General features: G+C 51.7%; 7 protein-coding genes across 7 annotated transcripts; 4 read left to right on the forward strand and 3 right to left on the reverse strand.

The window, feature by feature from the left end:
• Positions 1-1,410: 1,410 nt before the first annotated feature.
• Positions 1,411-3,159, forward strand: HO133_009856 (uncharacterized protein; the record flags this gene model as incomplete). The annotated part of the gene is made up of 1 exon (XM_037300715.1): positions 1,411-3,159. The coding sequence occupies one exon, from the start codon at positions 1,411-1,413 to the stop codon at positions 3,157-3,159; it is 1,749 nt and encodes a 582-aa protein (XP_037154563.1).
• Positions 3,160-5,521: 2,362 nt separating this feature from the next.
• On the reverse strand, positions 5,522-7,548 carry HO133_009857 (uncharacterized protein; the record flags this gene model as incomplete). The annotated part of the gene is made up of 9 exons (XM_037300716.1): positions 5,522-5,589; positions 5,642-5,817; positions 5,877-5,981; positions 6,029-6,140; positions 6,197-6,420; positions 6,471-6,548; positions 6,602-6,911; positions 6,957-7,072; positions 7,124-7,548. 9 exons carry the CDS (start codon positions 7,546-7,548, stop codon positions 5,522-5,524), a joined length of 1,614 nt encoding a protein of 537 aa, XP_037154564.1.
• A 1,748-nt stretch (positions 7,549-9,296) lies between these two features.
• Positions 9,297-9,798, reverse strand: HO133_009858 (uncharacterized protein; the record flags this gene model as incomplete). Its single annotated transcript, XM_037300717.1, has 4 exons — positions 9,297-9,326; positions 9,389-9,510; positions 9,571-9,666; positions 9,729-9,798. 4 exons carry the CDS (start codon positions 9,796-9,798, stop codon positions 9,297-9,299), a joined length of 318 nt encoding a protein of 105 aa, XP_037154565.1.
• A 1,345-nt stretch (positions 9,799-11,143) lies between these two features.
• Positions 11,144-11,971, reverse strand: HO133_009859 (uncharacterized protein; the record flags this gene model as incomplete). The annotated part of the gene is made up of 3 exons (XM_037300718.1): positions 11,144-11,522; positions 11,579-11,753; positions 11,806-11,971. 3 exons carry the CDS (start codon positions 11,969-11,971, stop codon positions 11,144-11,146), a joined length of 720 nt encoding a protein of 239 aa, XP_037154566.1.
• A 214-nt stretch (positions 11,972-12,185) lies between these two features.
• Positions 12,186-16,701, forward strand: HO133_009860 (uncharacterized protein; the record flags this gene model as incomplete). The annotated part of the gene is made up of 4 exons (XM_037300719.1): positions 12,186-12,253; positions 12,310-12,421; positions 12,475-16,476; positions 16,552-16,701. The coding sequence occupies 4 exons, from the start codon at positions 12,186-12,188 to the stop codon at positions 16,699-16,701; spliced, it is 4,332 nt and encodes a 1,443-aa protein (XP_037154567.1).
• Positions 16,702-19,013: 2,312 nt separating this feature from the next.
• On the forward strand, positions 19,014-20,066 carry HO133_009861 (uncharacterized protein; the record flags this gene model as incomplete). The annotated part of the gene is made up of 1 exon (XM_037300720.1): positions 19,014-20,066. One exon carries the CDS (start codon positions 19,014-19,016, stop codon positions 20,064-20,066), a length of 1,053 nt encoding a protein of 350 aa, XP_037154568.1.
• Positions 20,067-23,490: 3,424 nt separating this feature from the next.
• On the forward strand, positions 23,491-24,090 carry HO133_009862 (uncharacterized protein; the record flags this gene model as incomplete). Its single annotated transcript, XM_037300721.1, has 3 exons — positions 23,491-23,556; positions 23,623-23,947; positions 23,999-24,090. The coding sequence occupies 3 exons, from the start codon at positions 23,491-23,493 to the stop codon at positions 24,088-24,090; spliced, it is 483 nt and encodes a 160-aa protein (XP_037154569.1).
• Positions 24,091-24,309: the final 219 nt, after the last annotated feature.

The raw sequence follows: 24,309 nt of genomic DNA on the forward strand, positions 1-24,309 counted from the left end.
ACACGGAGATGATGGAGCACAAGATAATACATAAATCTGCAAAATTTTGATGATGAATCTGTGCATGACCGAGCGCGCTTATTTCCGAAGTAAAACCCGGCCGACGCTAAGCCGTGAAGGGAAGGAGCTTGCTAAGAAACTTCGCTACAACGTCTTAGCGTTACTCCCTAATCTGCTGGCCATGTCATCTATTCCACCGAGCAGTGTTGCTACGTTTAAGTAATCACAGCATAAGAGGCGGACCACGGCTTTCGCAGAAAGGGACACAAACCCACTCACTTGGTACGTCGGCAGTAAGTACAGTATGTCCTGTGACTCGTGAGCATTCTCATAGTAATTATACAACACGGGGTAACTGCCATTGCGGGAAGACGGACGAGCATTGCTTCATAACGAGGCACTTGTGGAGGAGAGACTCAGATGATCTCCTTCCATGGAGTAGAGATTGTACACGCCATGATAAAGCATTCCGGATGACATCGGACATTGTTTGAGACTATAGGATTGGGACTTCGTGGACAGAAGGAATTAGGATCAACGACTCGCATATTTTGGAGGAGTCGGCTCAGCAGTATTGCCAGGAGAAGCGACTATCAGTGCGCGCGGGGCGACGTTATCGAACCAGACTGTGTCCTCGATCATATTCCGAACTAAGATGTTGATTCATGGATGTAGGGTTCACGAGGGTCGGCACCTTGATGTGGACTCTGGACGACGCAGCTTTTAGCCGGTAGGCAGAAGTCTGCCCTCGTCGTGCATGTGCTTCGAATCCTGCTGGCATGGAGTCTGTTATGTCAACGAATACGGAGCCTGTGATGGATCCGCGACACATGTCCAGATCACCCACACTGCCTGGAACTCGGAGGAATCGTTATTGTGACTGATCAGTCCAAAGACAAAATCTCAAACAAATCCAACAACTGTAAACTTGTAAATTCAATAAGCCATTTAATCAAAGGTCCATCTTTTTGAGAACCTGCTCCCTTCTCGGCAACTTATGCATAATTTTTTCTGATTCTTCTTACAGCTTGCAAGTATTTCTGTACAAGTCGCAACCATCCCATGAGGCAAAATTACGGCTAGTAATCAAAACAGTGGCAGCCGATCCGCTTAAAGCGGCAACCGGGGCTCATGCCAAGACGTTGAGGGGCAGAATGTAGGATGAGGCTGTGAGGATTACTGATCTGGTTGTTGCCTGGGCTCCGAAGCCTGGGCATCACACCTTCCATCTGCGGAGATTATGAGGGAAGCTTGGTATGATCCCCAAGTCAGATCAGTACCAGCGGTAGAGAGTAGAGACAGGTAACCAGGCACCCTTGTACGCCAATAGAGTGGGTGACAGGCACTAACATCGAAACTGCGTCCTAGATCCCATTCAACGCAGGCCGTCCCAAACCCTATCCCTAGGCCATGCGCCTCCTAGACACCTCCACCATCAAGCTCTCCGAGTTCTACGGAGACGACATCCCAGAGTATGCCATCCTCTCTCACACCTGGGGCAAGGCAGAAGTGTCGTTCCATGACCTGCAGAACGTGGAAGCAGGGCAACTGGATGGATTGGAAGGATACGTGAAAATAAGAGCTTGCTGTGAATTAGTAGCTCATTACGGATATCAATATGTCTGGATAGACACATGCTGCATCGACAAGACCAGCAGTGCAGATTTGTCGGAAGCGATCAACTCCATGTTCCGATGGTACCAGAATGCCCGGATTTGCTATGCCTACCTAGCCGATTTCTGTATGCGTGACGAACTCTTAATGGGAAGTCCTATAGATGAGCAGACATTTCGTAAGAGCAGATGGTTCACCAGAGGATGGACGTTGCAAGAGCTCTTGGCGCCTGGGAACGTGGAGTTCTACGACAAGAACTGGCATTATTATGGATCAAAGTCGAGTCTCAAAGACCAGATATCGCTCATCACTGGTGTTCAACAAGGCCATATGTTTGACATCAGCGGTGCGAGCGCGGCGCAGAAGATGTCCTGGGCTTCTGGAAGGAAGACAACTAGATTGGAAGACATAGCTTACAGTTTAATGGGTATCTTCGACGTAAGCATGCCATTGCTCTATGGTGAAGGAAGAAAGGCTTTCATAAGGCTTCAGCACGAAATCGTGAAGATATCGGATGACGAATCCATATTCGCCTGGATGGACGGCGAACTTCTCGAGAGCGGTGTATTCGCACAAACACCACATGCCTTTGCTGAATCGGGGGATGTGGTTCAAATCATCGATGGTCACCGGTTGTACGTACGTAGAGCCCCGTACGCGGTGACCAATAGAGGTCTAGCCATCGAGATCTTTGCCAGCGAGAAGCATGAAGCAGCAATTATCTCAGATCAGGGCTTCTCATTCCTACCGCTCAATTGCGGACGGCAGCCAGAGTCAGGTGCCGGTTCGGTCCAATGGCTCGTTGACATTGAGCTGAAGAGAATATCTCGAGATGACTTTGTCAGGTCGTCACCTGGGAAATTGAACCCAGCAGTGTGGCCGATCAATGTGAATTGCACTCGGTTGGTGTACGTCCGGCCTGTCTATGTCCTCTACGAGCCTCATGAGCAACGACGGTCATTGTTCATCAACGCATCGTCCCTGTGGAAGCGTGGACTTACGATCTCGTCAGCCTATGGTTGTCAGCCAAAGCTGAACCTTGGGGATGGGGCACCGGACGAGAGCGTCTGGAGAATTAAGCTGGGGACGGGCCAGAGCTCTGTAGCACTACTGTTCAAGAGTACTCGAGGTGACAGTCGGCAACTATTCGGAGTGATCCTGCGTGCACTCAACGGTGTCCCGTGCATAGATCTCATCATTCCCTCAGCCGATCCGACCTTCCAAAAATCAATGGACGAGTACGGTCAAATGTCCAAGTACAAGTACAAGTACGTGGACGGTTCGATAATCCATGCCCCTCGCGGAACAGAAAACCGAGTCTCCAAGATACTACAAGACAATTGTTGGGTGTCTGCGATCTTGACATGGAAAACAGTTGCGCCTGACGAAAGGCGTTTCTTTGTGGACTTCGCATTCCGTGAAGCCCAAGCGCAAATATCGGAAGTTGCAATTGGGAACGAAGCATCTCCTAATACATCAATACCACACGAAGTCAACTTATACACGGAGCGAAGAAAAGCCGCCGACGACAGACTCCATGGGTGAATTTATAATTTTGTCATGCGGTATAGGCACGGATCATGGGGGCACAACTGATGGGCAATAGCGAGGACCTCGATCGCATGCACGAAACATGTAACGTAATTGACGGTTCAACGAGAATGACTCGGCTTCGAGAATCCTGAGTAAGGTAAGCACGCCATTAGCGCACGGACGGAGATGGCTACCACTGGGATTCCCCAGAGCGACGTCGTCGCCGCCGGCCTCTCCCTATGTAAGTAGACTTGCAACACCGGATGGTTTCAACTCGTCTAAGGATGGGGTCTTCCGTATCTGTGACGTGTGATCAAGAGCATCGAGTACGTTGTGAGCCAATCCAAGAGGAGGAATTAGGTAGGTGATGTGTCAAATGACAAAGCTCGATGTTCCCAGAAATAGATGCTTGCTTACAACTCTTTCAAATGAAGCTGACTTACAAAATTGTGCCAATAGGAAGGTTGGTTCGCATGCGATTATAAAGAGTCTCGAAGCCCAGACATAGTTCTCGTTGACAATGACCTGTCGATTACGTTAGGTGATGTAGCTTGCTAATCACTACCTTGATTTAATTTGACATCTATACACGCGTCTATCCAACCTACGGAGGATAACTGCGGGCTACGTTCTCGGTTATATGTATCTGGGAAACCCCCTACCGCGACGCCGTATCAGGACAAGACCCCTTCCTCATTCTTCCAGTCATTCGCATCTTCGGATCCACATCCGATGTCTTCCAGACCAATAACGATAGACTTCAGATGCCTGAATTGCTAATTCTTCCGGCATCAACGGTTCGAGAGTCTGTGCACTCAGCTACTTACGCCGCGGTCCGTATAACTGCTCCGCTGCTAGCCAGCGTGTATCGCCCAAGCAGACCACGGTGTCCGAATCAGCCACCTATCTGGCCGCTGCCTTGGCCCGCCTTAGGGATTATCAGCATTTTATGCAGATCGCTGGTGCCCGCTGCCTTTTATCAGTGGTCACCTTCCGTCTGCGAATCTCGGGCAGAATACGGAGATATGCTTAACCTTCTGCTTGCGCTGATTACTACCTTCCAATTCCACACCTACCTTATTCGCAACAAAAACCCTTCCATCCATCCCCACCAAACGACTACTCTAACCCTACCTCCAAGGAACAAACAGCGCGCCTTCCACGCCAACCTCACCTCATCGTATCAAACGTCTTGGCACCCACCCACCTACCTACCCAGGGTCGAACCCCGCCCCGAGTCCCCCCCGGGATTCTAACACCCAGCCAGCCGCTCCCCCAGCCATCGGAAATACCAACCGTTACACCCAAACATCATCAGGCACACCATTTTCTCAGGAGCAGAGTAAATGTATGTACGATCCTCCGCGGACGGGTCTAGCACCGCGCAGTATCCTCGATGCTGGAACTTTCCCCTCCGTATCCCACGCTCCCTCCGCCCCGCGTCGCCTCACGCAAATACCCCCTCCACCATCCCCATCCCATCGTCCGGCAAGCTTCGTATCAACCATCTTGCCGGAACAGCGACGATCGTGATTTCATCTCCGCACCACACTCAGTCCCCAAACGACAGGATATTACAGAATCAGTGTCGATTTTGGATCCGCTTGTCGTGTAACATTTATGACACTCAAAGGTTGGAGTGATACACCGAATCGCCACGAGAGTCCCTGAATTTTCCACGGAGCCGGTGGATGGGATGCCTGATCGCTACAACTGTAGTCTGGTAGGCATTCCGTGACTAGCGCGGATAGGTACGTTCGACAGCATTTGCTCCGTGCACACCTCCCCAGACCCCGGTCTTTGCGAGAGTCTATCCCGCCGTACACGGCCAACGGTAGCGTCTTTGCCTCGCGGGAGCAGCGTCTCAGAAGCGAGTGTTCGAAATAAGGTTCCCAGCCTCACCTGTCGGAACAAGCAACCTGACGGAACAAAGCCACCTGTCGCAACAAAGCACCTAATTTACGAGGGGTACGTACAGATACTGGCCCGGGGGAGTTTTGAGATGGAATGGAATGGAATGATTCGTGCAATCTACACATCACTCACTCACGGTACTGGAGCTGGTATCTTGACAGCGAGGTGGATTGCATTAGGTATATCGGATATGTGAAAGTAGAGATGTATGGAAAGGAAAGGAAAGGAAAGGAAAGTCGAGTTGAGTTGCCGGGGAAAATCGAGTTGGGTATCACGGATCCATCGCTTTTGTTATCCCCACCAACTCCCGACGAAGCATCCCCATGACCGTACTGACGTTAAAAGGATCTTCGTCGTCATCACCATATCATCGTCATCGTCATCGTCGTCATCGTCATCGTCATCATCATCATCATCATCATCACAATTATGATATCCGTCACGAAAACCACAGCCGTCATCAATGTCCCCGGCGATCCAACAAACTCTTGGCAAGCTTCTTGACGGCTTTGACAAAGTCCTTGGCATCTGCGCACGTCAGCATGCCACCAGCGTACGAATTTGCAGAGCGGCACGATACCTGTCGGCAAGATAAAAGTCAACTCGTGCGCGCCCGTCGGCGTCCTCTGCGGCGTGTATTCCTCGGTGAAGACGTATCGCTGCAGATCGGCCAGGTGCACCACTCCGGGGGTGTCCCGGGACATCCACGTGGGCGAGATGATCTGGTGGGTGACGAAGGCGGTCCAGATGGGCTTCCTTTGACGGCGTCAGCGCGGCCCGCGATCGGTGTTGCGGTTGCCTTCCCCTCCCCTTACCGTTTGAGTGTGCCGGTTTGCGCGGAGGCCTGGAGTCTGACGACGCCGGTGTCCTTCTCCTGGAACAGTCGGAGGGCGTGCTCGTAGCGGTCGTCGACGATACGTCTGCGTGGCGTCAGTCTTCGATCGGACGAGCACCGGCCGGTACTGACCCTGCGAATAACTCCTTTTCCTTGTGGACGTCGTAGTCTTTGATTGTCTTCCAGGGCATCTTTAGGTCTTCGGACCTTAAGGCCAGGAAAGTGCAGAAGAACAGCACCATTACTTGGTCCGTTCGTTAGGTGGGTGGACCGTCTTGTTCGGGGGGATGTAGGACCTACGTTCGTAGCTGGAGAATTTGAGACACGCCCAAAGTTTGGGGTTGCCTTCACCGACATCCTTGAATTCTAGAAAGGGGCCACTCCTTGACACAATCAGTGATACCAAAGGCAAGACCACATCCTTCCTTGAGCGAGCGGGACGTATGGTGCGGCATAGGAATCTAGATCTGCAATCGTGTGATCGCCAATAAAGTCGTACGAGGAGATCACCGTTTTCAAATGGTCTGGGAGATCAGCATGGTGACGGGGACTCATCGTAGTCTGTTCCACTTACAGCTCGACCACATTGACATAACCATTTTCCTCGAGCCTGGTGCTGGAGCCCGGCATGGCGTGGGCCAGAGAAGCGGATCTAAGTGGCGGTCAGAGGGTGTGCGAGTAACGACTGATGCTAGCATGACATACGTCTGGCCAGTGTCCCCCAACAGTGTTGCAGGTCGGCTTTGACGGAACACCTCTGGCAACCAATGGCTACTGAGAACGGAATTGATGCTCGAGGAGTGAGTGGAGAAGGTATTGGATGTGGTGGGCGAGCGAGGAATATCAGGGGCAGGCGGAGGTCGATGGGCGCCTCTACCAAAGTCGTGTTCCATATCTGGGTGACGATGATCGCCTCTTCCTCCTCCGCGCGGGTCCGGTTGAGGCTCTCGTCGTGGCTGCGGTACGTTCTGGCCTTGAGGCCTTCTCCTTTCGAATGAATTTGGTCTATTGACAACTACGACGGTTAGTGCGTGAAATTGCTCCCAATAGGGCTACTGACCTGGATCTTCGAGTCCAATTCCGTCAAAAGCTCTCGCGAAGCTATCGTCCTGTGCATCCAGCAGTTTCTCAACCTTGATAACCAATTCATCGAACAAGTCAGGGTCGCGTGGCAAGCTAGGATATTATTAGCGTACGGCGAGATAAATGTTTCCGAACTCGTTTCACCCTTCGATCAGTGTGTCTGATAATTCCTCTAAAATAGTACAGTAGATTTCCAATCGCCGCCGTAAAGTATTACCGCTCTCGGCGCGGAAGAAGTCACACAGATCGTCCCACACGTAGCCGTACTCGGCGCGCGGTACCACCGCGACCCTGCCCAAGCCCCCAAACAGCCTCTCGACGTCTCTGATTGTGTAAGTCAAGCTGGTCTTTACGGTCGTGAGATGAGCCGAAATGTCGGGATAGCGTCGATGAAATGGGAAGTCGCCAATTTTCCGATCGAGTTCCCGCAAGGCTGAGCTGGTCGAGAGGCACTCCGCCATTAGCGCGGTGATTTCGGCTGACTGATCATGCACCGGGTCCAAAAATTTCTCCAGGGCCGCGGCGACGTCTTGGGCCTTTTCGGCGACGGCTAGGAGGGTCGACGCCATCTCTTCTTCAGAGTCGCAGGTGGGTCTCCGCGCCGGTCGAGCGAGATCGGGTCCGATTCCGTGGCATTATTCATCATCTGTTTCGGAGGCGCAATCATCACTCACGTTGGAGAAAAGCAAGGCGAGAGGTGTGAGTGTGAGGGATCGGAGACTGGGAATAATAATAAGAAGTTACGGTTACTTGTGAGAGATTACCGTTGCGCCAAACGCGGATTGACGTGTTCAAATACAAGTCAACTTTGTTATCCGAAAAGCCCGGCAGGCGAAGGAAAAGCCAATTGGAAATTGGACCGTCTTTCTCACTCTCCACATACCCGGTATGCTATTGCTTGCTAAGGAAAGGATCTCGGCCCTTGCGAGAGGAAAAAGGCAATCTTAGGCTGTTCCTTTTTAGTGCCGCCTTGAAAGGTCCTTTGTGTTCTGACGGTGCCCGTTCGTGCATGAGATCATTTCAAACATCACTGGTAGGAAAAGTCAATCGCGCGCCCCTACTAGCGGTGTGGAAAAGGACGCATGTGCACTGGTGCAGGGTCTTTGCTGCGGGTCGACGGCACCATTGGTTGAGGATGGCAGAGCTTGCAGCGGTCGAGCGTCTGGAAATTGCAACATGCATACAGAATCTGTACACGGATGGCATTATTAATGAGAGCATGGTGAGAAGACGCATCAGCAGCGATCGCCCGGCGTCTGCCCATTTGGTAGGCTCGCGGGTATTAAAAATAAAAGCCTGCACACGCCGAGCAATCCTTCTGCCTTTACGAACTGAAATGATACCTTCAGTACCCTTTTCACAAGCTAATACTTGCCTTGAGAGTCGTTGTTCATGCTAAGATCTGTATATTCCAGAGCAAAATCTTCTCGATAAGACCTTTCGTTGGCAAATTGTGTTAGCTTTGCAGCTTTTGAGGGTGTGCAGGCTTTTTTTTTCACCCACGAGGTGGGTAGCAGAAAAGATGAGCCCGACGCACGAAAAGGGATTTAGCTTGACACTAGAGCATGACATCTGAAAACGCACGGGAACAGGAAAGTCCCCACAGCCAAGGATACGGTCGAGAGTGAAAAGCCCCCTTTCAAAGATATCAAGATGATACGCCGGCAGAGTTGGGCGTAGCGCAGTCAGTATACAAGGTCAGAGGAAGTTTGACAAAGGCAGGAACGGAACGGAGAGGAGCTACAGGCCAAGGGTGTGGGCGAGAGTGAAAGGCCCTTTCAAAGATGTCAAGATGATGCGCCGGCGGAGTTGGGCGTACTATGCGAGGCAAAAGGAAGTTTGACAAAGGTAGGAACGGAGCTACAGTGGGCTGACTCGTCTCGATGTCGATGATTCGTCACCGTGTCCTGGCGAGACATCACACAAGCCGTTGCGATCGTGGTCGAGAGTGGAAGCGTGTTGGGAAAGAGCGCATGAGATTGGCAGCTTTATTGTACAAATGCTCCGGCTACATCCACGCCCCCTCAGCAAGCCTGCCGTGCATCACCATCATCTAGAGCCAGTGATGTATGATAGCGACTCCCAGCCAGGGTATCTAGGATAGAAATGCATGAATTATCCGCCTCAAAGCAAGGCTCCATCCGCCTCTTGCGAGCTGCTTCCAAGCCGCACAAGCAGAGCCACATATCCGATGTTGTAAAGAAATGTAGAAAACACGTCAGGTGATGCGAGGACGACCACGTCATGGCGAGGATTGGCTGCTCCTGTCGAAGGTGGTCAAGGAGTCGCTGGGTCGTCAGGAGGTCGTGAAAGGTGTCTACTCCTCGTCCTCCTCCTCGTCGTTGGCCTGTACGGAACCTTGTTAGGGGCAGCTCAACGGCAACAATGGCAGGTGGCAGGGTCACGTACGTTGTAGCTTGCCTTCTCATCTTCATAGCGTTGCTTGTCCGTCTTGGCCTTGGCCTCATACGGCTCGCGCTGCTTAGGATTGAGTGCCTTCCATCTCTCACCGAGGACCTTGCCGACTTGACCTGAATCGCGGGAGATGGTTAGCAGGGATTTCATAGCAGGCGATTTGGAGGTGATGGTACCGAAGCTGATGCCGGGATTCTCCTCCCTCACGTTGTCACGCTGCTCGTTGGCGAAGAACATGTAGGCAGACAGACCACGCTTGGGGGCATTGGGGTCTAGGAGATGGTCTCGTCAGCTCAGATTCAATGGAGGTAATCGAGGCAGCGAAAGAGCTCACCTTTCTTCTTCTTGCCTCCATCAGAGACGGCCTTAGCCTTGGTCTTGCGGGTTGCCTTCTCCTTAGGCATGATGATGGATCTGCCAGATATGCGCGTCAGTCCACGCGTAGATTACATAGATCGCTGGAAGCAGAGCCAATTGGCTGGAAGGACTAAGGTGTGGTTGCAGCAAGCAGTGATTGTATTGTTGCGCTCCAAACAAAACAGCCGACGAGGGAAGATAACCGTGAGGCAGCTAAGATGATACACACGTGGGAAGCTCACCTGATTTGAGTGTTGTAGTGGGTGTGATATGTGGTAGTTCTGGTGTTGTAGAGTCAGCTTCGTCGATGAAGGTGAAGAAGAACGACGACCATGGCAAAGCGTTCAGAGTGAGCGCCAGCGAAGGTCGCGACAGGATCAAAACAAGACCAAATCGCGCGATTTTGGTGTAGGAAAATTGTGGGGGAGAGAATGTGCAGTGATAAATAATGTATTAGTGATGGTACTTACTGAGATGCGCAGTACTCTTGAGTACTATGTATGAGGTACACGCAGAATTTGGGTGGGAGTTGTTTTTTGGTGAGAGAGTTGGGTGAGAGATTTTTGGTGAGGAATTTGTATGAGAGAATTCTTGGGGGGGGGGGAAGGGAGCGGAAGTGGGCACTCAAATAGTAGGGCGCAATTTTGGCTGAGGGGAAAATCACCACTAAGGTAAGTAACTGCCGCTACCGCAGTCTTGCCGGCAAAAGCAGGCGCAATGCAACAACACAACAACGCATTCCTGCCTCTACCTACCTACTCCTTCACTTGAAGCACAAAGCACAAAGCACAAAACACAGAGAAAAAGCTCCACTGTAAAACGAGACTACATGATTCTCTACAGGATAAACCCTCTGCGCTTCCCTTTGTGCAGTGTTTGGGCCGTGCAAGACGCTGGTGGTGCTGGTAGCAAGCAAGCTACGCTACAAGCCTTAGCTGCTACTTGCTTTGTTAGGCCGTCCAACTTCCACGCCTAGCCACAGACATATGTAGCGCCCAGGATTTGGCAAATTGGCTGAAATGTCCGCCTGCTTTGTCTCCAATAGATTGCTTGCTATCTGTACCCGTACCATTATTCCGGGTAACGCTGAGGGAAGCTGAAATCTAGGGGTCAGCCCTGGATCCTATCGGACTGGCGCTTTCTGTGCCTCTGTGCCTTGTGCCTATGTGCCACTGTCTCCTCGTGCCTTCTAAAGAAAGCGCTTTCGCACCCACGTCCTCCTGATTCACAAGGTTAAAGAGCGAACTTTGATAGGTAGTCGATTCTCTTGTGCTTGAAAATTACGCTGTGATCTTTGTGAGAGCCAGAGCGTTGGATGTCTTTCGTGCCAAAGACCATCGATGACGAAGAAACATCGACCAATAAAGCTCCGCGAAGCCTTGACCGGCATCCTCAGTCTGCTTCGTTCTCGTCGTCCAATACCAGATCTCGTAGAGTATCATCTCGCGCCCAATCCACCCCGCTCCCGGCTATGACTGCTGCAACGACACTCTTCATGATCCTCCATCTTTGCCTCGCTGTTGCAGCATCTATCCGCAGTCCATCAAGCTGTGCGCTGAACCTTGGATCCATTATAATTTCATCTCGTTGGGCTTGGACCTTCTCGGCGAGAACAAGGAGTGTCGCGGTCAAAGCTCGATTCTTCTCCATTGCGCGGATGTTGTCTGCTGACAGCATGGCAGCTTCCTTCAATAGCGTTTGGAGAGTGGAGGACAGATTGGTGTGTGCTATCTCAAGCGTGTCTCGTCGGTCGATCAAAGGATGTAGAGCTCTAGAATCCATAAGCTTATGCGTAGCATCATCGAGACCTCCAGTGAGATAGAGTACCTCTCCGTAGGCGTTGCATTGAGACCAGAGTGTACAGCTTTGAGTACTGGATCAACGATAAGGACATCTTCCACCACACTCTGCTTGAGTAAATATGTAGCTCTAGCCTCCAGACACTCTTTCTCGGCAATCGTCACCTGCGAATCCATTTCCTCATCCGTCAAAGGTTGCTGCACTGATAGAAGCGAATCAGCCGGTGCTCTTGGAACCTAGACAGATCTAGTCACTTAGAGGCACAGTAGTTTCAGCTTCGAGGAGGGCCTGTTCAAGTCTCAATTCGTTCAGCTGGTCCCATAGCTCCAGAATCTGGCCTTCGGTTTCGTAGAAGGGAATTGCATCGCCTGACCTGTGCGAGGCAAGGTCTGCGAACGCAATATCTGTAGAGGATGACATTGGCGCATCCTAATCCAGGCTGAAGTCCCAAGACTATCAGCTATCACTCCCATGTGACATTTCTAGAAGTATTTAAGAGCTGCGTGACAAGTGAATGTGAAAGCGGAACATGCCGGGGCGCCAAGGCTCAAGCTCGAAGGAGCTGAAAGGATTCCTCTACCAACCATAACCACACGGCTTGCAAAACCAGTATAGAAGGATAGGAGGGGAGGGGATGTCGCTGAATATCTACTTTGCTCATAGCGGAGCAGTATACCCGGCCGACCCACGGTCCTTTACATCGTGAGCTTCTTACACCCAGACAGCTGTGGATCTCCCAAAAATTGACTCCTGCATAGATTCGACAGTCTCCGGTCATGGATTTCTCAACAGACCGCTGTAGAACCTTCCCACCAGATACTGATGACAGCAAGAGGCAAGCAGGTCAAAATAGAGACCCTCATTGTTGAGGTACGTCCCAAATGCGTCACGGTGAAGAAGCGACAAGCTAATGTATCTATCAGCATGAGATATTCCTCTACGATCGAAGGATCTTAGCGTCTCATTCCACGGTCAGAACAAGCACACTCCTTCCCAACGATCGTCCCCCAGAAACCTATACCCCTGACGAGGCCCCCATCAGCCCACAACACGATGCTACCCTGGATGGATGGCGCAAGATATCCAAGCTTCGAAGAGCATGGGCAATAAGTTTGATGGAAGGTTCTCGTAATGTCGTGGAAGGTATACGAAGCCTGAACAGTGAGATGGCTATCGTCCGACGTGGGACTGCAATAGCCGTGGAGAATGTTAAGCAACATGTGGGACTCCTGCAGCCGAAGTATCAAGAGTCGAAGACATGGGCAGATCAGACATATGAAAATCAGACTTCTCTGCTCAACGATCTCGATCAGGGGCTGATGGTACTTGGATCCCTACCAGCATACGAAGAGCTGGGACACTGTCTGCACGGGGTGCAGGGCTCCATAGGAAACAAGCCTTCAGAAACAGTAAAATTTCCCCAGGTTCCCTTACAAGACTTCGTGAAAATTTCTGAGGTCGAGGCGGCTGCGACTACCGGGAAAGACTTTGCTCGAGGGTTTGCGAACCGCGTCGCTGATATGAGCGCTGCATTTGAAGGTGTTGTGAGAAGCTCCAGCAGCATGATTGAGGCTTTTCAGCAGAACACGGCCTTGTCACATAGCGATGGGGGTGGTCAAGCGAACAAATTGACGGACGAAGTAGAGGTTATCGCGAGGAAGATTAACAGCGACTACGAGCGTGTCCTAGGTTTACCGAACGCACCAAATTCAATAGTCAAAGCATCGAAAATTGGGCATTCGCACAAGACTAGCTTACTGCCGTCATTATTACAGACAAATGAAGAAATCAATCGAATTTTGGTGCAAACCATCGAACGAAAAGAGCAAGTCTCGAAAGCATCAGTGCAAACCCTGCAGGATATTGCAAAAGTCCAGTCATCGGTTGGGTCAGTACACCACAAATTGGCAAATCTGGATGTGGAGGCTGGAAGCGAACAAACCTTCGACTTGTTGAACTTTGTCACCAGGTTGCCTTCGCTGTATGGCTCGTTGCTGATCGAATGTGTCAGACGGCGGGAATGGAGCGAGAAGATGATCTCTGATTCGTCATCTCTGGTAGAAGAAATGGCTACCTACAAAGAGGAAGAGGCTAGACGTCGAAAGAAGTGGGTCAAAGACATGAACGGTGCTGTGGACCTCGGGTCTCTTGACGACATGGCATTAGGTATCGAAGTCAATGTTCAAGCGCAGAAGCAAAAATGGCCCAACGTCAGTAGAAGTGACATTACAGCTTACGTACAACGTCTGAGAGAGCTGGGCGACATGCATGGACACGTTAAGGAAGTTGAGGACGCTTTCAAGACCCTAGACACCCCTTCAAAACAGCAAGCTCGCAGAGCAAAGGCGTTCAAGAATGGTAGCGTTCACGAGGCGGCCTATGGCAGAACGTCTCTATTACTGCGTGGAGATGATGAGGTCATACAGGCCATGAGGAACGACAAATTAAAGGTCGAGGACAAGCTCAAGAGTGCAGATAGTAGGATTCGCAAACTTGAAGATCTTCTGCACCGGCAGAGTCCAAGACCTTCAAGTGCCTCTGGGTTCCCTCCTAGTAGTGGACCTACCTTCGAAAGATATACTACGTCACCTGTGATCAACCTTTCCTCGGCTTTGTCCAAAGCTCGAGAACCGGGGTCACGCCGATCATCCGTTTCTTCGCGAATATACCCCCTCAACAATGATCCAGAGGAGAAAAGCCTGGCCCAGAGAATAGTGACCCTTGAAGCGGAATTGGCAACCGAGAAGGCTCAATCTGCGGATCTGGAGATGAAGGCGGCAGCAAGATCGAACGCCGAGGATATGCTCAAGAGTCAGGTACGGGAAGCGATTTCCACAAAAGAAGACCTACTAGGTAATTTGGAAGCTCAGGAGAGAGAATTCTCGCACGAACGCCACCTCTTGGAAGATGAGAACAACAAGCTCAAAGTCAAACTCGAGGAAGTCGAGGACGAATTCGATCGTGTCCTCGATAGCCGCGAGCATGATGATAGGATACATACCCTGGAGGAGGAGCTCGAAAGGCTCAAAAACGAGACCGCCGGTGAAGTACAGAGGGCACTGGAGCAAACAGAAACTTTGCGAAATGCTCACGACATACGACGCGAGAGAGCCAGTAACTTGGAGCGTGAAGTGCAACAGCATAAGGAAGAGAATGCCGAGCTCGGAGCAAAGACCCAGCAAATGTCGCGGCGTCTCCAAAACCACGACCATGCTCAAGCAGATCACCGCAGAGCTCTTCGATCGGCACTCGTACATTCGTCACATGATGAGGAAGTTCCTGAAGATTTCACGGCGCTGGTCGAAATTGTTGAGACTGTCGCAGAGAAATCCGGGGCTCATCTCAGGGACATCAAGGACGCTCTTGAAGCACTGCGCGCGGACAATGCCTCGTTGGAGAGCCGTGCTAAGTCTCAAGGAGATGAGATATATGATCTCAGGGAGCGCTTGGGCAGCGAAGAGAGGGCCGTCTTCTCTTTACGTGAAGAGCTCAATACGCAGCAGACACAGAGCGTGACTTTGCAGTCTCAGCTTGACTTCGAGAGACACGAACATGAGGATCTGAAATCAAGATTTGCACTGGGAGAGACAGACTCGAATTCGCTTCGAGCCAAGCTGACAGATGGCGAACGTACTATTGAAGGCCTGTTTGGAAAAATAAAAGATCATGAGGGCAAGCATCAGACTCTCGAGGGTAAGCTCAAAGAGAAGGAAGCCAGCCTTCAAGCTGTACAAACGCGCCACGACAGCCTGTTTGAAGTTTGGAGCGCCCAAGCCTCACGAGCCGTTGATGTCTCTACTAAGCTACATAGGCAGAAGGATCTCCTGGAGAAGCTGCTTGAACAAGTGGGTCTTGCGGTCACAAGGGAAAGCGGGAACATGGTCATACAGAAGGCGCCACGAGCTGTTTCTGCAAGCACTATGCTGCACGATCCCTCAGTATCCATGAAACGCAGCTTGTCAGCCCCAATGCCTATAAAGAACGAGACAGAGCCTCTCATCAATCTCGAAATTCTTCAATGGGCCACAGCAGACGATTTAGAGACAACTGAACGTCTCTTTGGAGAATTTATAAAGGAGATCACAAGCTTCGATTTAGATCTCTTCAGTGGAGCCATCTATAAGCGAATTAAGGAAATCGAACACATCGCTCGAAAATGGCAGAAAGAAGCTCGTGCATACCGGGATAAGGCCCACCGCTCACATGGCGAAGCTCATGACCGGATCGCATTTCGAAACTTCAAGGAAGGTGACTTGGCTCTGTTCCTGCCAACCAGAGATCAGGCTACCAAGCCTTGGGCCGCCTTCAATGTGGGAGCTCCTCACTATTTCTTACGCGAACAAGACACCCACAACCTTGGCAAACGAGACTGGCTCATTGCCAGGATCTCCAAGGTGGAAGAGCGTGTTGTGGACTTGTCGAAGTCTATCAAAGGCCTGAAACCCGCCAACGACCAGGCATCTGTCCAGAGTGACGGCGGTCTTTCACACAACGACGAGAACCCATACGAACTTTCTGACGGTCTGAGATGGTACTTGATCGATGCGGCAGAGGAAAAGCCTGGTGCTCCGATCAATGTCGGACTCGGCAAAGCGACAGTAGCTTCAGCGAACGTGGATGCTAAAGGAAACATCCGGATGAAGAAGTCCTCAGATGACAATGGCGTGACAAAAACCTTGAATCGCAGTCTCGACAGTCGCCGCAGCAGTACGAATTCGAAGAAAGGACTGGTGACTATCACTGGCAATACCACTACAGGCCTTACAGGCCTAGATGGTGTTCTGGAACGCAGCGTCGACCCCGCTACCGCCGCCTCGCCCAACCTACTCCCGCCACAGGATCCCCATCGCTCCCGTTCGCCAGAAAGACCGCAGAGCAGCCAGACACCAGATTCTCCTGCTCCCGGCGGTCCCAGCACCGATCATGTAGGCACAACCAACGCTTCCGGCTGGGGTGACCGGTCCCTCCAGCTCTTCTCCGCGGGCTAACGGAAAGCGCAGGCAAGAGGCGTGGCGACTTCACCATCAAAGTCTTTGCGACCGACAAAATCCTCCCCTCGGAAGACCTCGCCCGAGAAGCCGAGGTCCAAGGCTTGGGACTCGTTGTGGTCGCTGGATTTGAACCTGGAGGGTGGAAAGGGGAAGAGGTAGCCGATGCGGGCTCGATAGGCCGCGCTGTACGGGGTTTTGGTGTACAATCGTCGGCGAGATATCTTTGCAGTGAGGCAGATATGACTTTAGATACCCGGGGCTGCGTCACCATTCGGACGATGATGGTGCTTCACAAGCTGATCTTCTACGGATCATGAGCCAAGTACCTCTCCATTCTTGACGCAAGTACCTCTCCATCTTCGACGCATCGGTAAGCTTGTGGTGTTGGGATCTTGAAAGCTTCCTACCTCACAACCCCTCTTCCGCTTTGATCCTTGATATCATCTCCCCCATCCCATCTCTACATATCACTTCCATCGCTCCATCGCTCCCTCCCTCCCTCCCTCCCTCCCTCCTCCACACCCACCCCCAACCAAAATCTCTCCCACCCGTCTCCCCCACACACACTCACACTCACACTCACACTCACACTCACACTCACACTCACACTCACACTCACACCCACACTCACACTCACACTCACACTCACACTCACACTCACACTCACACTCACACTCACACTCACACTCACACTCACACTCACACTCACTCACACTCACACCCACACCCACACCCACACCCACACCCACACCCACACCCACACCCACACCCACACTCACACCCACACCCACACTCAAAAACGTCCTTCCGACGCCAAAGCCCAAGTCCAACCCCTCCCACCACTCCTCCTCCCAGCCCTACAGCAACACACGATGCAGAACGCACGGTTTCGCTCATCGGCAGCATAGACGAAGCGCTCCGGATATCGTGGGTAGATAAGGAGAGGACGCTGGAGATGGAGATGGAGAATGGAGATGGAGAATGGGGCGGAGGCGATGGGGATGGAGATGGAGATGGAGATGGAGATGGAGATGGAGATGGGGATGTGTGAGGGGGTGCTGGATTAGCGCCCCCCCCCTCCCCGCGCCTTTTTTTCTTTTCTGGGGGTAGCGGATGGAGTGTCGAATTGGGCCGGGGGGGGAAATAGCCCCAGGATAGCGCAGCTTTGGGATTGAGCACGGTTTCACGTCCGTCGTTTTGTTTGTACGGGGTGAGGAAAGGGATGATGGGTTGGTCTGATGTTGAGCAGTGGGTTTAGAACATATCTTGATCTGCCTGCAGTTGGGAGATGGGAATGGCAATGGGAATGGCGTCGCTGTAGTGGGTGGGTGGGGGAAGCTGGGATGAAGAGGTGTCTGCACTTTGGTGTTGGGACGGTGCATGGTTTAGATCGATTGACGTTGATACGAGCCACTGTCGTGATTTTACTAGCCGAGGCATACATGCTTGAGGTCTTCTGTGAGCGTGGAGATTATGGTCGCGTAGACATGGAGATTTGGCCGCGGGGACGGCGTTGCTGTTGTTCGGATTCCGTTGTTGGAGGACGGGTCGGCTGGGTGTTGTGATGGAGAGGATGGTTGGTCCACGGGTACCGTACCGGGTCGTTGCCGTCCGGGGATGATCGATATGGGGGGGGGGAGCATGGCGGCAGCGGGTCTTTAGCTGGGAAGGCTGTAGTGAGAGCATCAGACGGCAGGTTTGCAACCCCCCTACTATTCCGTTCGAAGGCTGTATCTCCCAAACCCTGAACGCTCATGTACTAGTACGTAAATGAAAAGACGAATCATCGTGTTTTATTCCCTGCTGCAGAGGAGTCCTGTGACCCTTCCTCAAGAGTTCAGTCCTGCTATCAGCCGTCGACCGGTTCAGCAGGCAGTCAACTTCTTGGGCAGCTATTGCAACAATCCTGTTACTGTGCCGTCGGTGGAGAGGTCAACCCTCATCAGGTCCGCAATCTGAATACGCAAGACCCGGTTACGATGTCTTGTTACCTGCCTGATGGGCTCTCGGCGAAGGAAGATGCTCGTGAGATGGCATCTTAAGCATCAAATTATCCAAACCCCAAATGCCCACCACGGCGTCTTTTAACACACGAATTTTCGATTTCAGGCTGTCTCTTTGGCGGTTTTGAGAGAGACTATCCCCATACTAAAGCACGCAGTAAAGTATTATTAATCCAATGGGACTAAAGTCCTTTAGTGATTATCAAGACAGCATTTTGTGACGTCTTCAGCTTCTCACGTGATGCGGAGCTAGGAGTTCGGAACTTTGTCAACTCCGAAGGGGATATATGAATCCCATCTCTACCTTATGATTTGACATCAGCTCATGCACTGATAGTAACTCTACAATTCCAAGTCTGTCTGTACTGCACTCGCTCACACTCAACCCTGCTTTCTCCATTTCATCTTCCCAAGTCAGCTCTCCGATCGGAAAGACGAAACCCCAAGCAACCTCCCCCTTCACTCATCATGTCCTCCACCACCTCAACCCACCACCTCGCCGCCATCCTCCCCACGAAAGCCGCCGGAGCCTTCCAAGTCAAAGACCGCCCCACCCCGACCCCAGGTCCCCACGACCTCCTCATCGAAGTCAAATCCATCGCGCTCAACCCAATCGACTACTACCAACGCGACAAAGGCTTCCCACCCCTGGACCACTACCCCACGGTCCTGGGCTCCGACATCGCGGGCACCGTCCTCTCCGCCGGCGCCTCCGTGCCGTCCGACGCGCCCGAACCGGGCGCCCGCGTCGCCGCCTTCGCCCCGTGTTTCTTCACAAAGGGCCTCCCGGACTACGGCGCCTTTCAGACGCGCGTGCTGGTCCCCGCGGCGAACGTGGTTCCGCTGCCGGCGAGGATCGGCTTCAACGAGGCGAGTTTGCTCCCCATGGGCGTCGTGACGGCGTGGTCGGGCTGGTACTCTATCGGGGTGCCGCGTGATACGGCGTACTCGGCCGAGGATAGGAAGGGGATGCTGATCTGGGGTGGTGCGAGCAGTATTGGCAGTGCGGCGGTGCAGGTTGCGAAGTCCATGGGGTTCAGTGTTTATGTTACCGCGAGCGAGAAGCATCATGAGTATCTGAAAGGTTTGGGAGCGAGCAAGGTTTTTGACTATAGGAGCGAAAATGTAGTGGAGAATATCGTCAAGGCGGCCAAAGCGGACGGGGTCACGATCCAGTCGGGGTTCGATGCCGCCGGTCAGGTGAAGTCGTGTTTGGACATCTTGAAGGAGTTGAAGGGGGAGGGGACGGCGAAGCTGGCGACGGCGGTTCCTCCGTCGGAGGACACGCCCAAGGTAGAGGGTGTGGAGGTGAAGTTCGTCGCGGCTCCGGGGGATGAGAAGGAGAGGACGGAGCACTTCCACTTTGTACTTGGGGTTTGGTTGAAGGAAAAATTGGAGAAGGGGGAGTTTGTGCCGAGTCCGAAGGTCCAGGTGGTTGGGGGAGGCTTGGAGGGGATCGACAAGGGGTTGGATGAGCTGAAGAAGGGAGTCAGCGGGGTGAAGCTTGTGCTTGAGGTTTGAATGGGCCACGCCTGTGGACACGTTGGGAGCTATGATTTGTTTAGCATCAATGACTGTCTTCAAATGCAGCCACCTCAGAAGGACAGAATAACAAAAGATGACGCAAACAAGTTGAACGCTCATCACGTCAATTCAACCGCTTCTGTCTGAAAGATGCTAGCGACATCACAACTAGCGGACTGCACACCACGTATCGATAGAGTCGATCCCGCCATCTGCATCATCGGTAACGGTAAGACGATGATCTCGTCGAGAATAGCTTTTTCCTAGTATCGATTAACGCAGGATGTGCCTCTCTGCTCCTTTACTTGCCAGTCTACACCATCGCCTCCTCCATCTTCTTCCTCATCCTGGCGCGAGCCCCGAATTTTGGCGGTCCTCACGCATACATATCGGACACCACCCGCCGAGCCTGATGTCAGCCACGCGCCGCTGCTTGCTTGCATTTGTCGTACTGGCTCCTATCGTGAACCGGGTTTTGAGATATGCCCCATTCAGCTGGTCTTTCCGCCGGTCTGTGGTCGCGGCTACAGTGTGCGGTCAGCACATTCCTAATGCTACCGATGTCATACTCTGTCCAAGGGGGTTGCATCGTTCGCACTGTTATCAGGGTTCTGATGCAGAAGAGTTCAACCCTGATCGCTGGCCTCGGGACTCGAGCGGAAGAGAAGGCGCCCGAGATACGTACCGCCTTCCGACGTTTAGAGCGGGACTACATAGCGGAACGGTTCGCAAAAATGAGATCTCCACTCTGAGGGGTAGAAATTTTCGGCGGAAACCTGCGGAGGGGTTAGGTACTCCACCACTAGCTCACCAATTGACCCTGACGCATGTTGGGGGATTTCGGGTCCGCATGGCTCAGCTGGAAGGGTGGTAGGCGCGGTTTTGGGTGGGATGACTGGTTTTGATGGAATGTGAGAGTTGAGGAGAAAGCGTATGGAGAATCGATGTTAGGGAGATGGTGTTTGGGGCAGGACGCTCCAGAAGAGTGAAGGAAGGAACCCGGCGAATGTTGCGGCTGCAGTCTTCAATAGCGTAAAAAGAGGCGTACGGTGGTGTGTGTGTGTGTGTGTGTAATTCCTACATCGGAGGGCCATGCCTCTGTTCGTACCCCTTCCCATTGAAAGGCGTAGCCCAGAGTGTAACCGTTTTTACCCACTCGGCCTTACGGCCATGTCCGGTATTCGTATCTCATTTGAGGTATGGCAGATAATCGTGGTCTTGTAGAACCACGGCTATGTATATTATGTTGGGAATTTTAAAGCCTTCATTGTAATCAGATATTATTACACTCTACAATGTACCTTAAAGCTTTTTTCTTATTTCTCCGGGCCGAGCTCTAGTCTCTCTGATCTATGTATTCTTAGATATCTAGTATTTTATTGTATATCGTCACGTAAGAGAGAGAATAGTGATATTTGTTAAATCGAAGTCGAGAGCTCGCTTTGATTCTCGTAGGGATATGAGATTTAATCGAGGTCTATTCGCACGTCGATAGTTAGCTGAGAGGTATATAATTATTACTTATTACTCGCTGACTTTGTTATTAAGAGGGTATTTTTTAAGTATATTAGATTTAGCTCTCTTATCTGGTCTCTTTTTTGTAAAAAACCTTTATATAATTCTTATAAACGAGCCGACTTATCTATAGCCGAAGTCGGGTATTTATAATATTTAGAGAAGAGTTATCGATTAGCGAGGAAGGAAGATATTATTCGACCGAGAGAGGTAGGGCTCGTCGTTATATCGATAATATCGAATTCTTCGAGAGAGACGCGTTAACCCTCGATCTAACGCGTCTTATTATTCGATTTTCGCTTATACGTAGTTAATCGTTATCGTAATTAAAGAATTCGATCGTATATCTATATATAAATATACGCTTCTTTAAGATCTCTTAGCTCCTCTAACGTGTCGGATCGTAAATTTACGCCTATTACAGCTAACGAGTCGGGATCCAATTAACGCGTAGCAGCTACTAAACAGGTACAGAGCAGACTTCCGAAGGCATAGGAATCTTTGTTAGAGGGTTCGTAGCCGGCACTACGTATAGGTGGATCTCGTTGCTAGCCGGCGTACGGTGGTAGTTGAATATACTTATGGATAGACTGCTGTACAGATTTGAATACGAAGGGATAGTTGTATAGACTGAAGTCGAATAAGCCTGCAACACGTATGGAACTTTTACGCTTGAGAATACCGAGAGAAAAACTTGCAAGGGGAAAAAGTGGCAATGCTGACAGGGAGGGAAGCTGAGTGCCAAGCCCCGGGGGACGAACCAACCCCAGATCTTGCCAAGATCAATAAACCTCGCCAAAATTCACTCTGGTGGACGAGCTTGAGCATGCAAGTATTTAGGAGGCATAGCTCCAGAATTCTACAACATGTGGTTTTCGTAAGAGCCTGCATCCTTAACGTGGTCGAGACTCGAAGCCCTCGGAGGAAAGTGTAGAGAAGGTGAGATCGGACCAGAAACGGTCTTCCCACGCAGCCCCCTCGCCATCCAATCGTCTCTGTGCACTGACTGATAGGCCGCGGGACGTCGGCTTGAAGGATATGGGGCCGAAAACCCTCTGCAGGACGAAAAGAAAAGGCTTGGCAAGCACCCAAGGCTGCCGAATCTCACTTCGATCATTCTCTCTACCGCAACTTTCTTTCTGTCGGCCGTGTGTAAGGGTTTTGACGATGGCTGTCCGAACCTTCCTACCCAGATTCCTTCAGCAAAATTTGTTGGTGTGGGTCGTGGAGAGGATCCGAGGTGAATGTCGGACGGCCGGCTGGCTGCATCGACTTTGTAGTCGTCTTCACTCATTGGAGGAAACGAAGCACGTGTCTGAGTGGCTTGGGATTGGTTTGTAATCAATTAGGACTTTGCACTCGCTGAAGGAGAAAGAGGAGAGTAGATAGGAAATACGAATAGGGTCGCGCAACCATCTCGGTGGATCAGCCCTACTCGTATAGCCAGGGTACGAAGAGGCTTGCACTGAGAGTGTCTGCGTTGCCATCTAGCGGCGGAGAAACGAAGTAGTATTAGGGCTTACCGTAATCTATGGTATCTTATCATTGTCTGACGCTTGGCGTGATGTGATTGGCTGACTAATGCGACGAACGGTACTCTATCCTCTGGTGTACTTTGACCACTCTCTGACTTTTTGAAACATTCAAACAAACAATTCACAGCATCCTTACTTCAATGCCCAAAGATCTTTCGTGTCGCCGCCGAACGTTGATTCATAGTGCAAAGTGCTTGCCAATTGACTATCGACGATTTCAATCAAACTCCAAGAAATCAACGACTTCCACCGCTTGTTGGAAACCTACTTCTCAGCGGACCTGCCAGCACTTGACGAAAGCCATGCTATAGACTCCGCCAAAAGCTCTGCTGCACCTATCAGATTCAAACACCTCGTCTGCTCGGCTCTCTATGTCGTGGTTCTCCATCCTCCCCGCCAATCTGACCGTCATCGAAACATGGATCATCCGCTTCTTCGTAAGCACACCCGACTGCCCCCCGTCCGGCCATGACATCCTCGCTGACAACCACCCTCACACACAGCTCCTCCTCGGCATCATGACCATCGGCCCCTGGGCCCTCTTCCTCATCTACGACGTGCTCCTCTACATCATCCGCGCCGTCGCCTACGAAATCCCCTACTTCGGCGGCCGGGCTCGCGGTAGAGGACGGCCTCGCGCGCCGAGCTTGAAAGAAAGACCGAATGGTAGGAGGAGGACGTTTAGCATCAGTGGGCCTTCGAGCGGGTTCGTTGTGGGGGATGAGAATGACAAGGCGGGGTTGAAGGGGAGGGGGTTGGATGGTGGTGTGCGTGATGAGGCGGCCGCTAATTCGGAGGATGATGAGACGGTGGATATTACTGCCGAAGGTGCATATGAAATTGAATGGGATTGTTGAGATATGTGGCTGACTGATACAGAGAGTCACATGATCCGCTCGGCGGATCTCTGGGATGCTAGGACGGACAGCCGGTTCGTGGCGTGGAATGACACGTCGAAGAAAAAGCCCTGAATGGTGTGTCCGTCCGGCATGTTGCTTTTACCCCCTCAGCTGATCCAGTACTCCTTCCAGATATCGCAGGTGTTGTTTGACAGGTGTCCGCAAAATCACGACTGAATAGAGCAGGGGTAGGATATTCGAGGCCTTGACCGACCGCAAGCGTTCAATCGAGCTGCCATTTCCCACTAAATCCTTACGCCTACGTGGCAGCCAGCCCAGCCTTAACAACGT

The sequence above is a fragment of the Letharia lupina genome (assembly GCF_014066315.1).
Source record: "Letharia lupina isolate WasteWater1 chromosome Unknown contig_7, whole genome shotgun sequence".
NCBI lineage: Eukaryota > Fungi > Ascomycota > Lecanoromycetes > Lecanorales > Parmeliaceae > Letharia > Letharia lupina.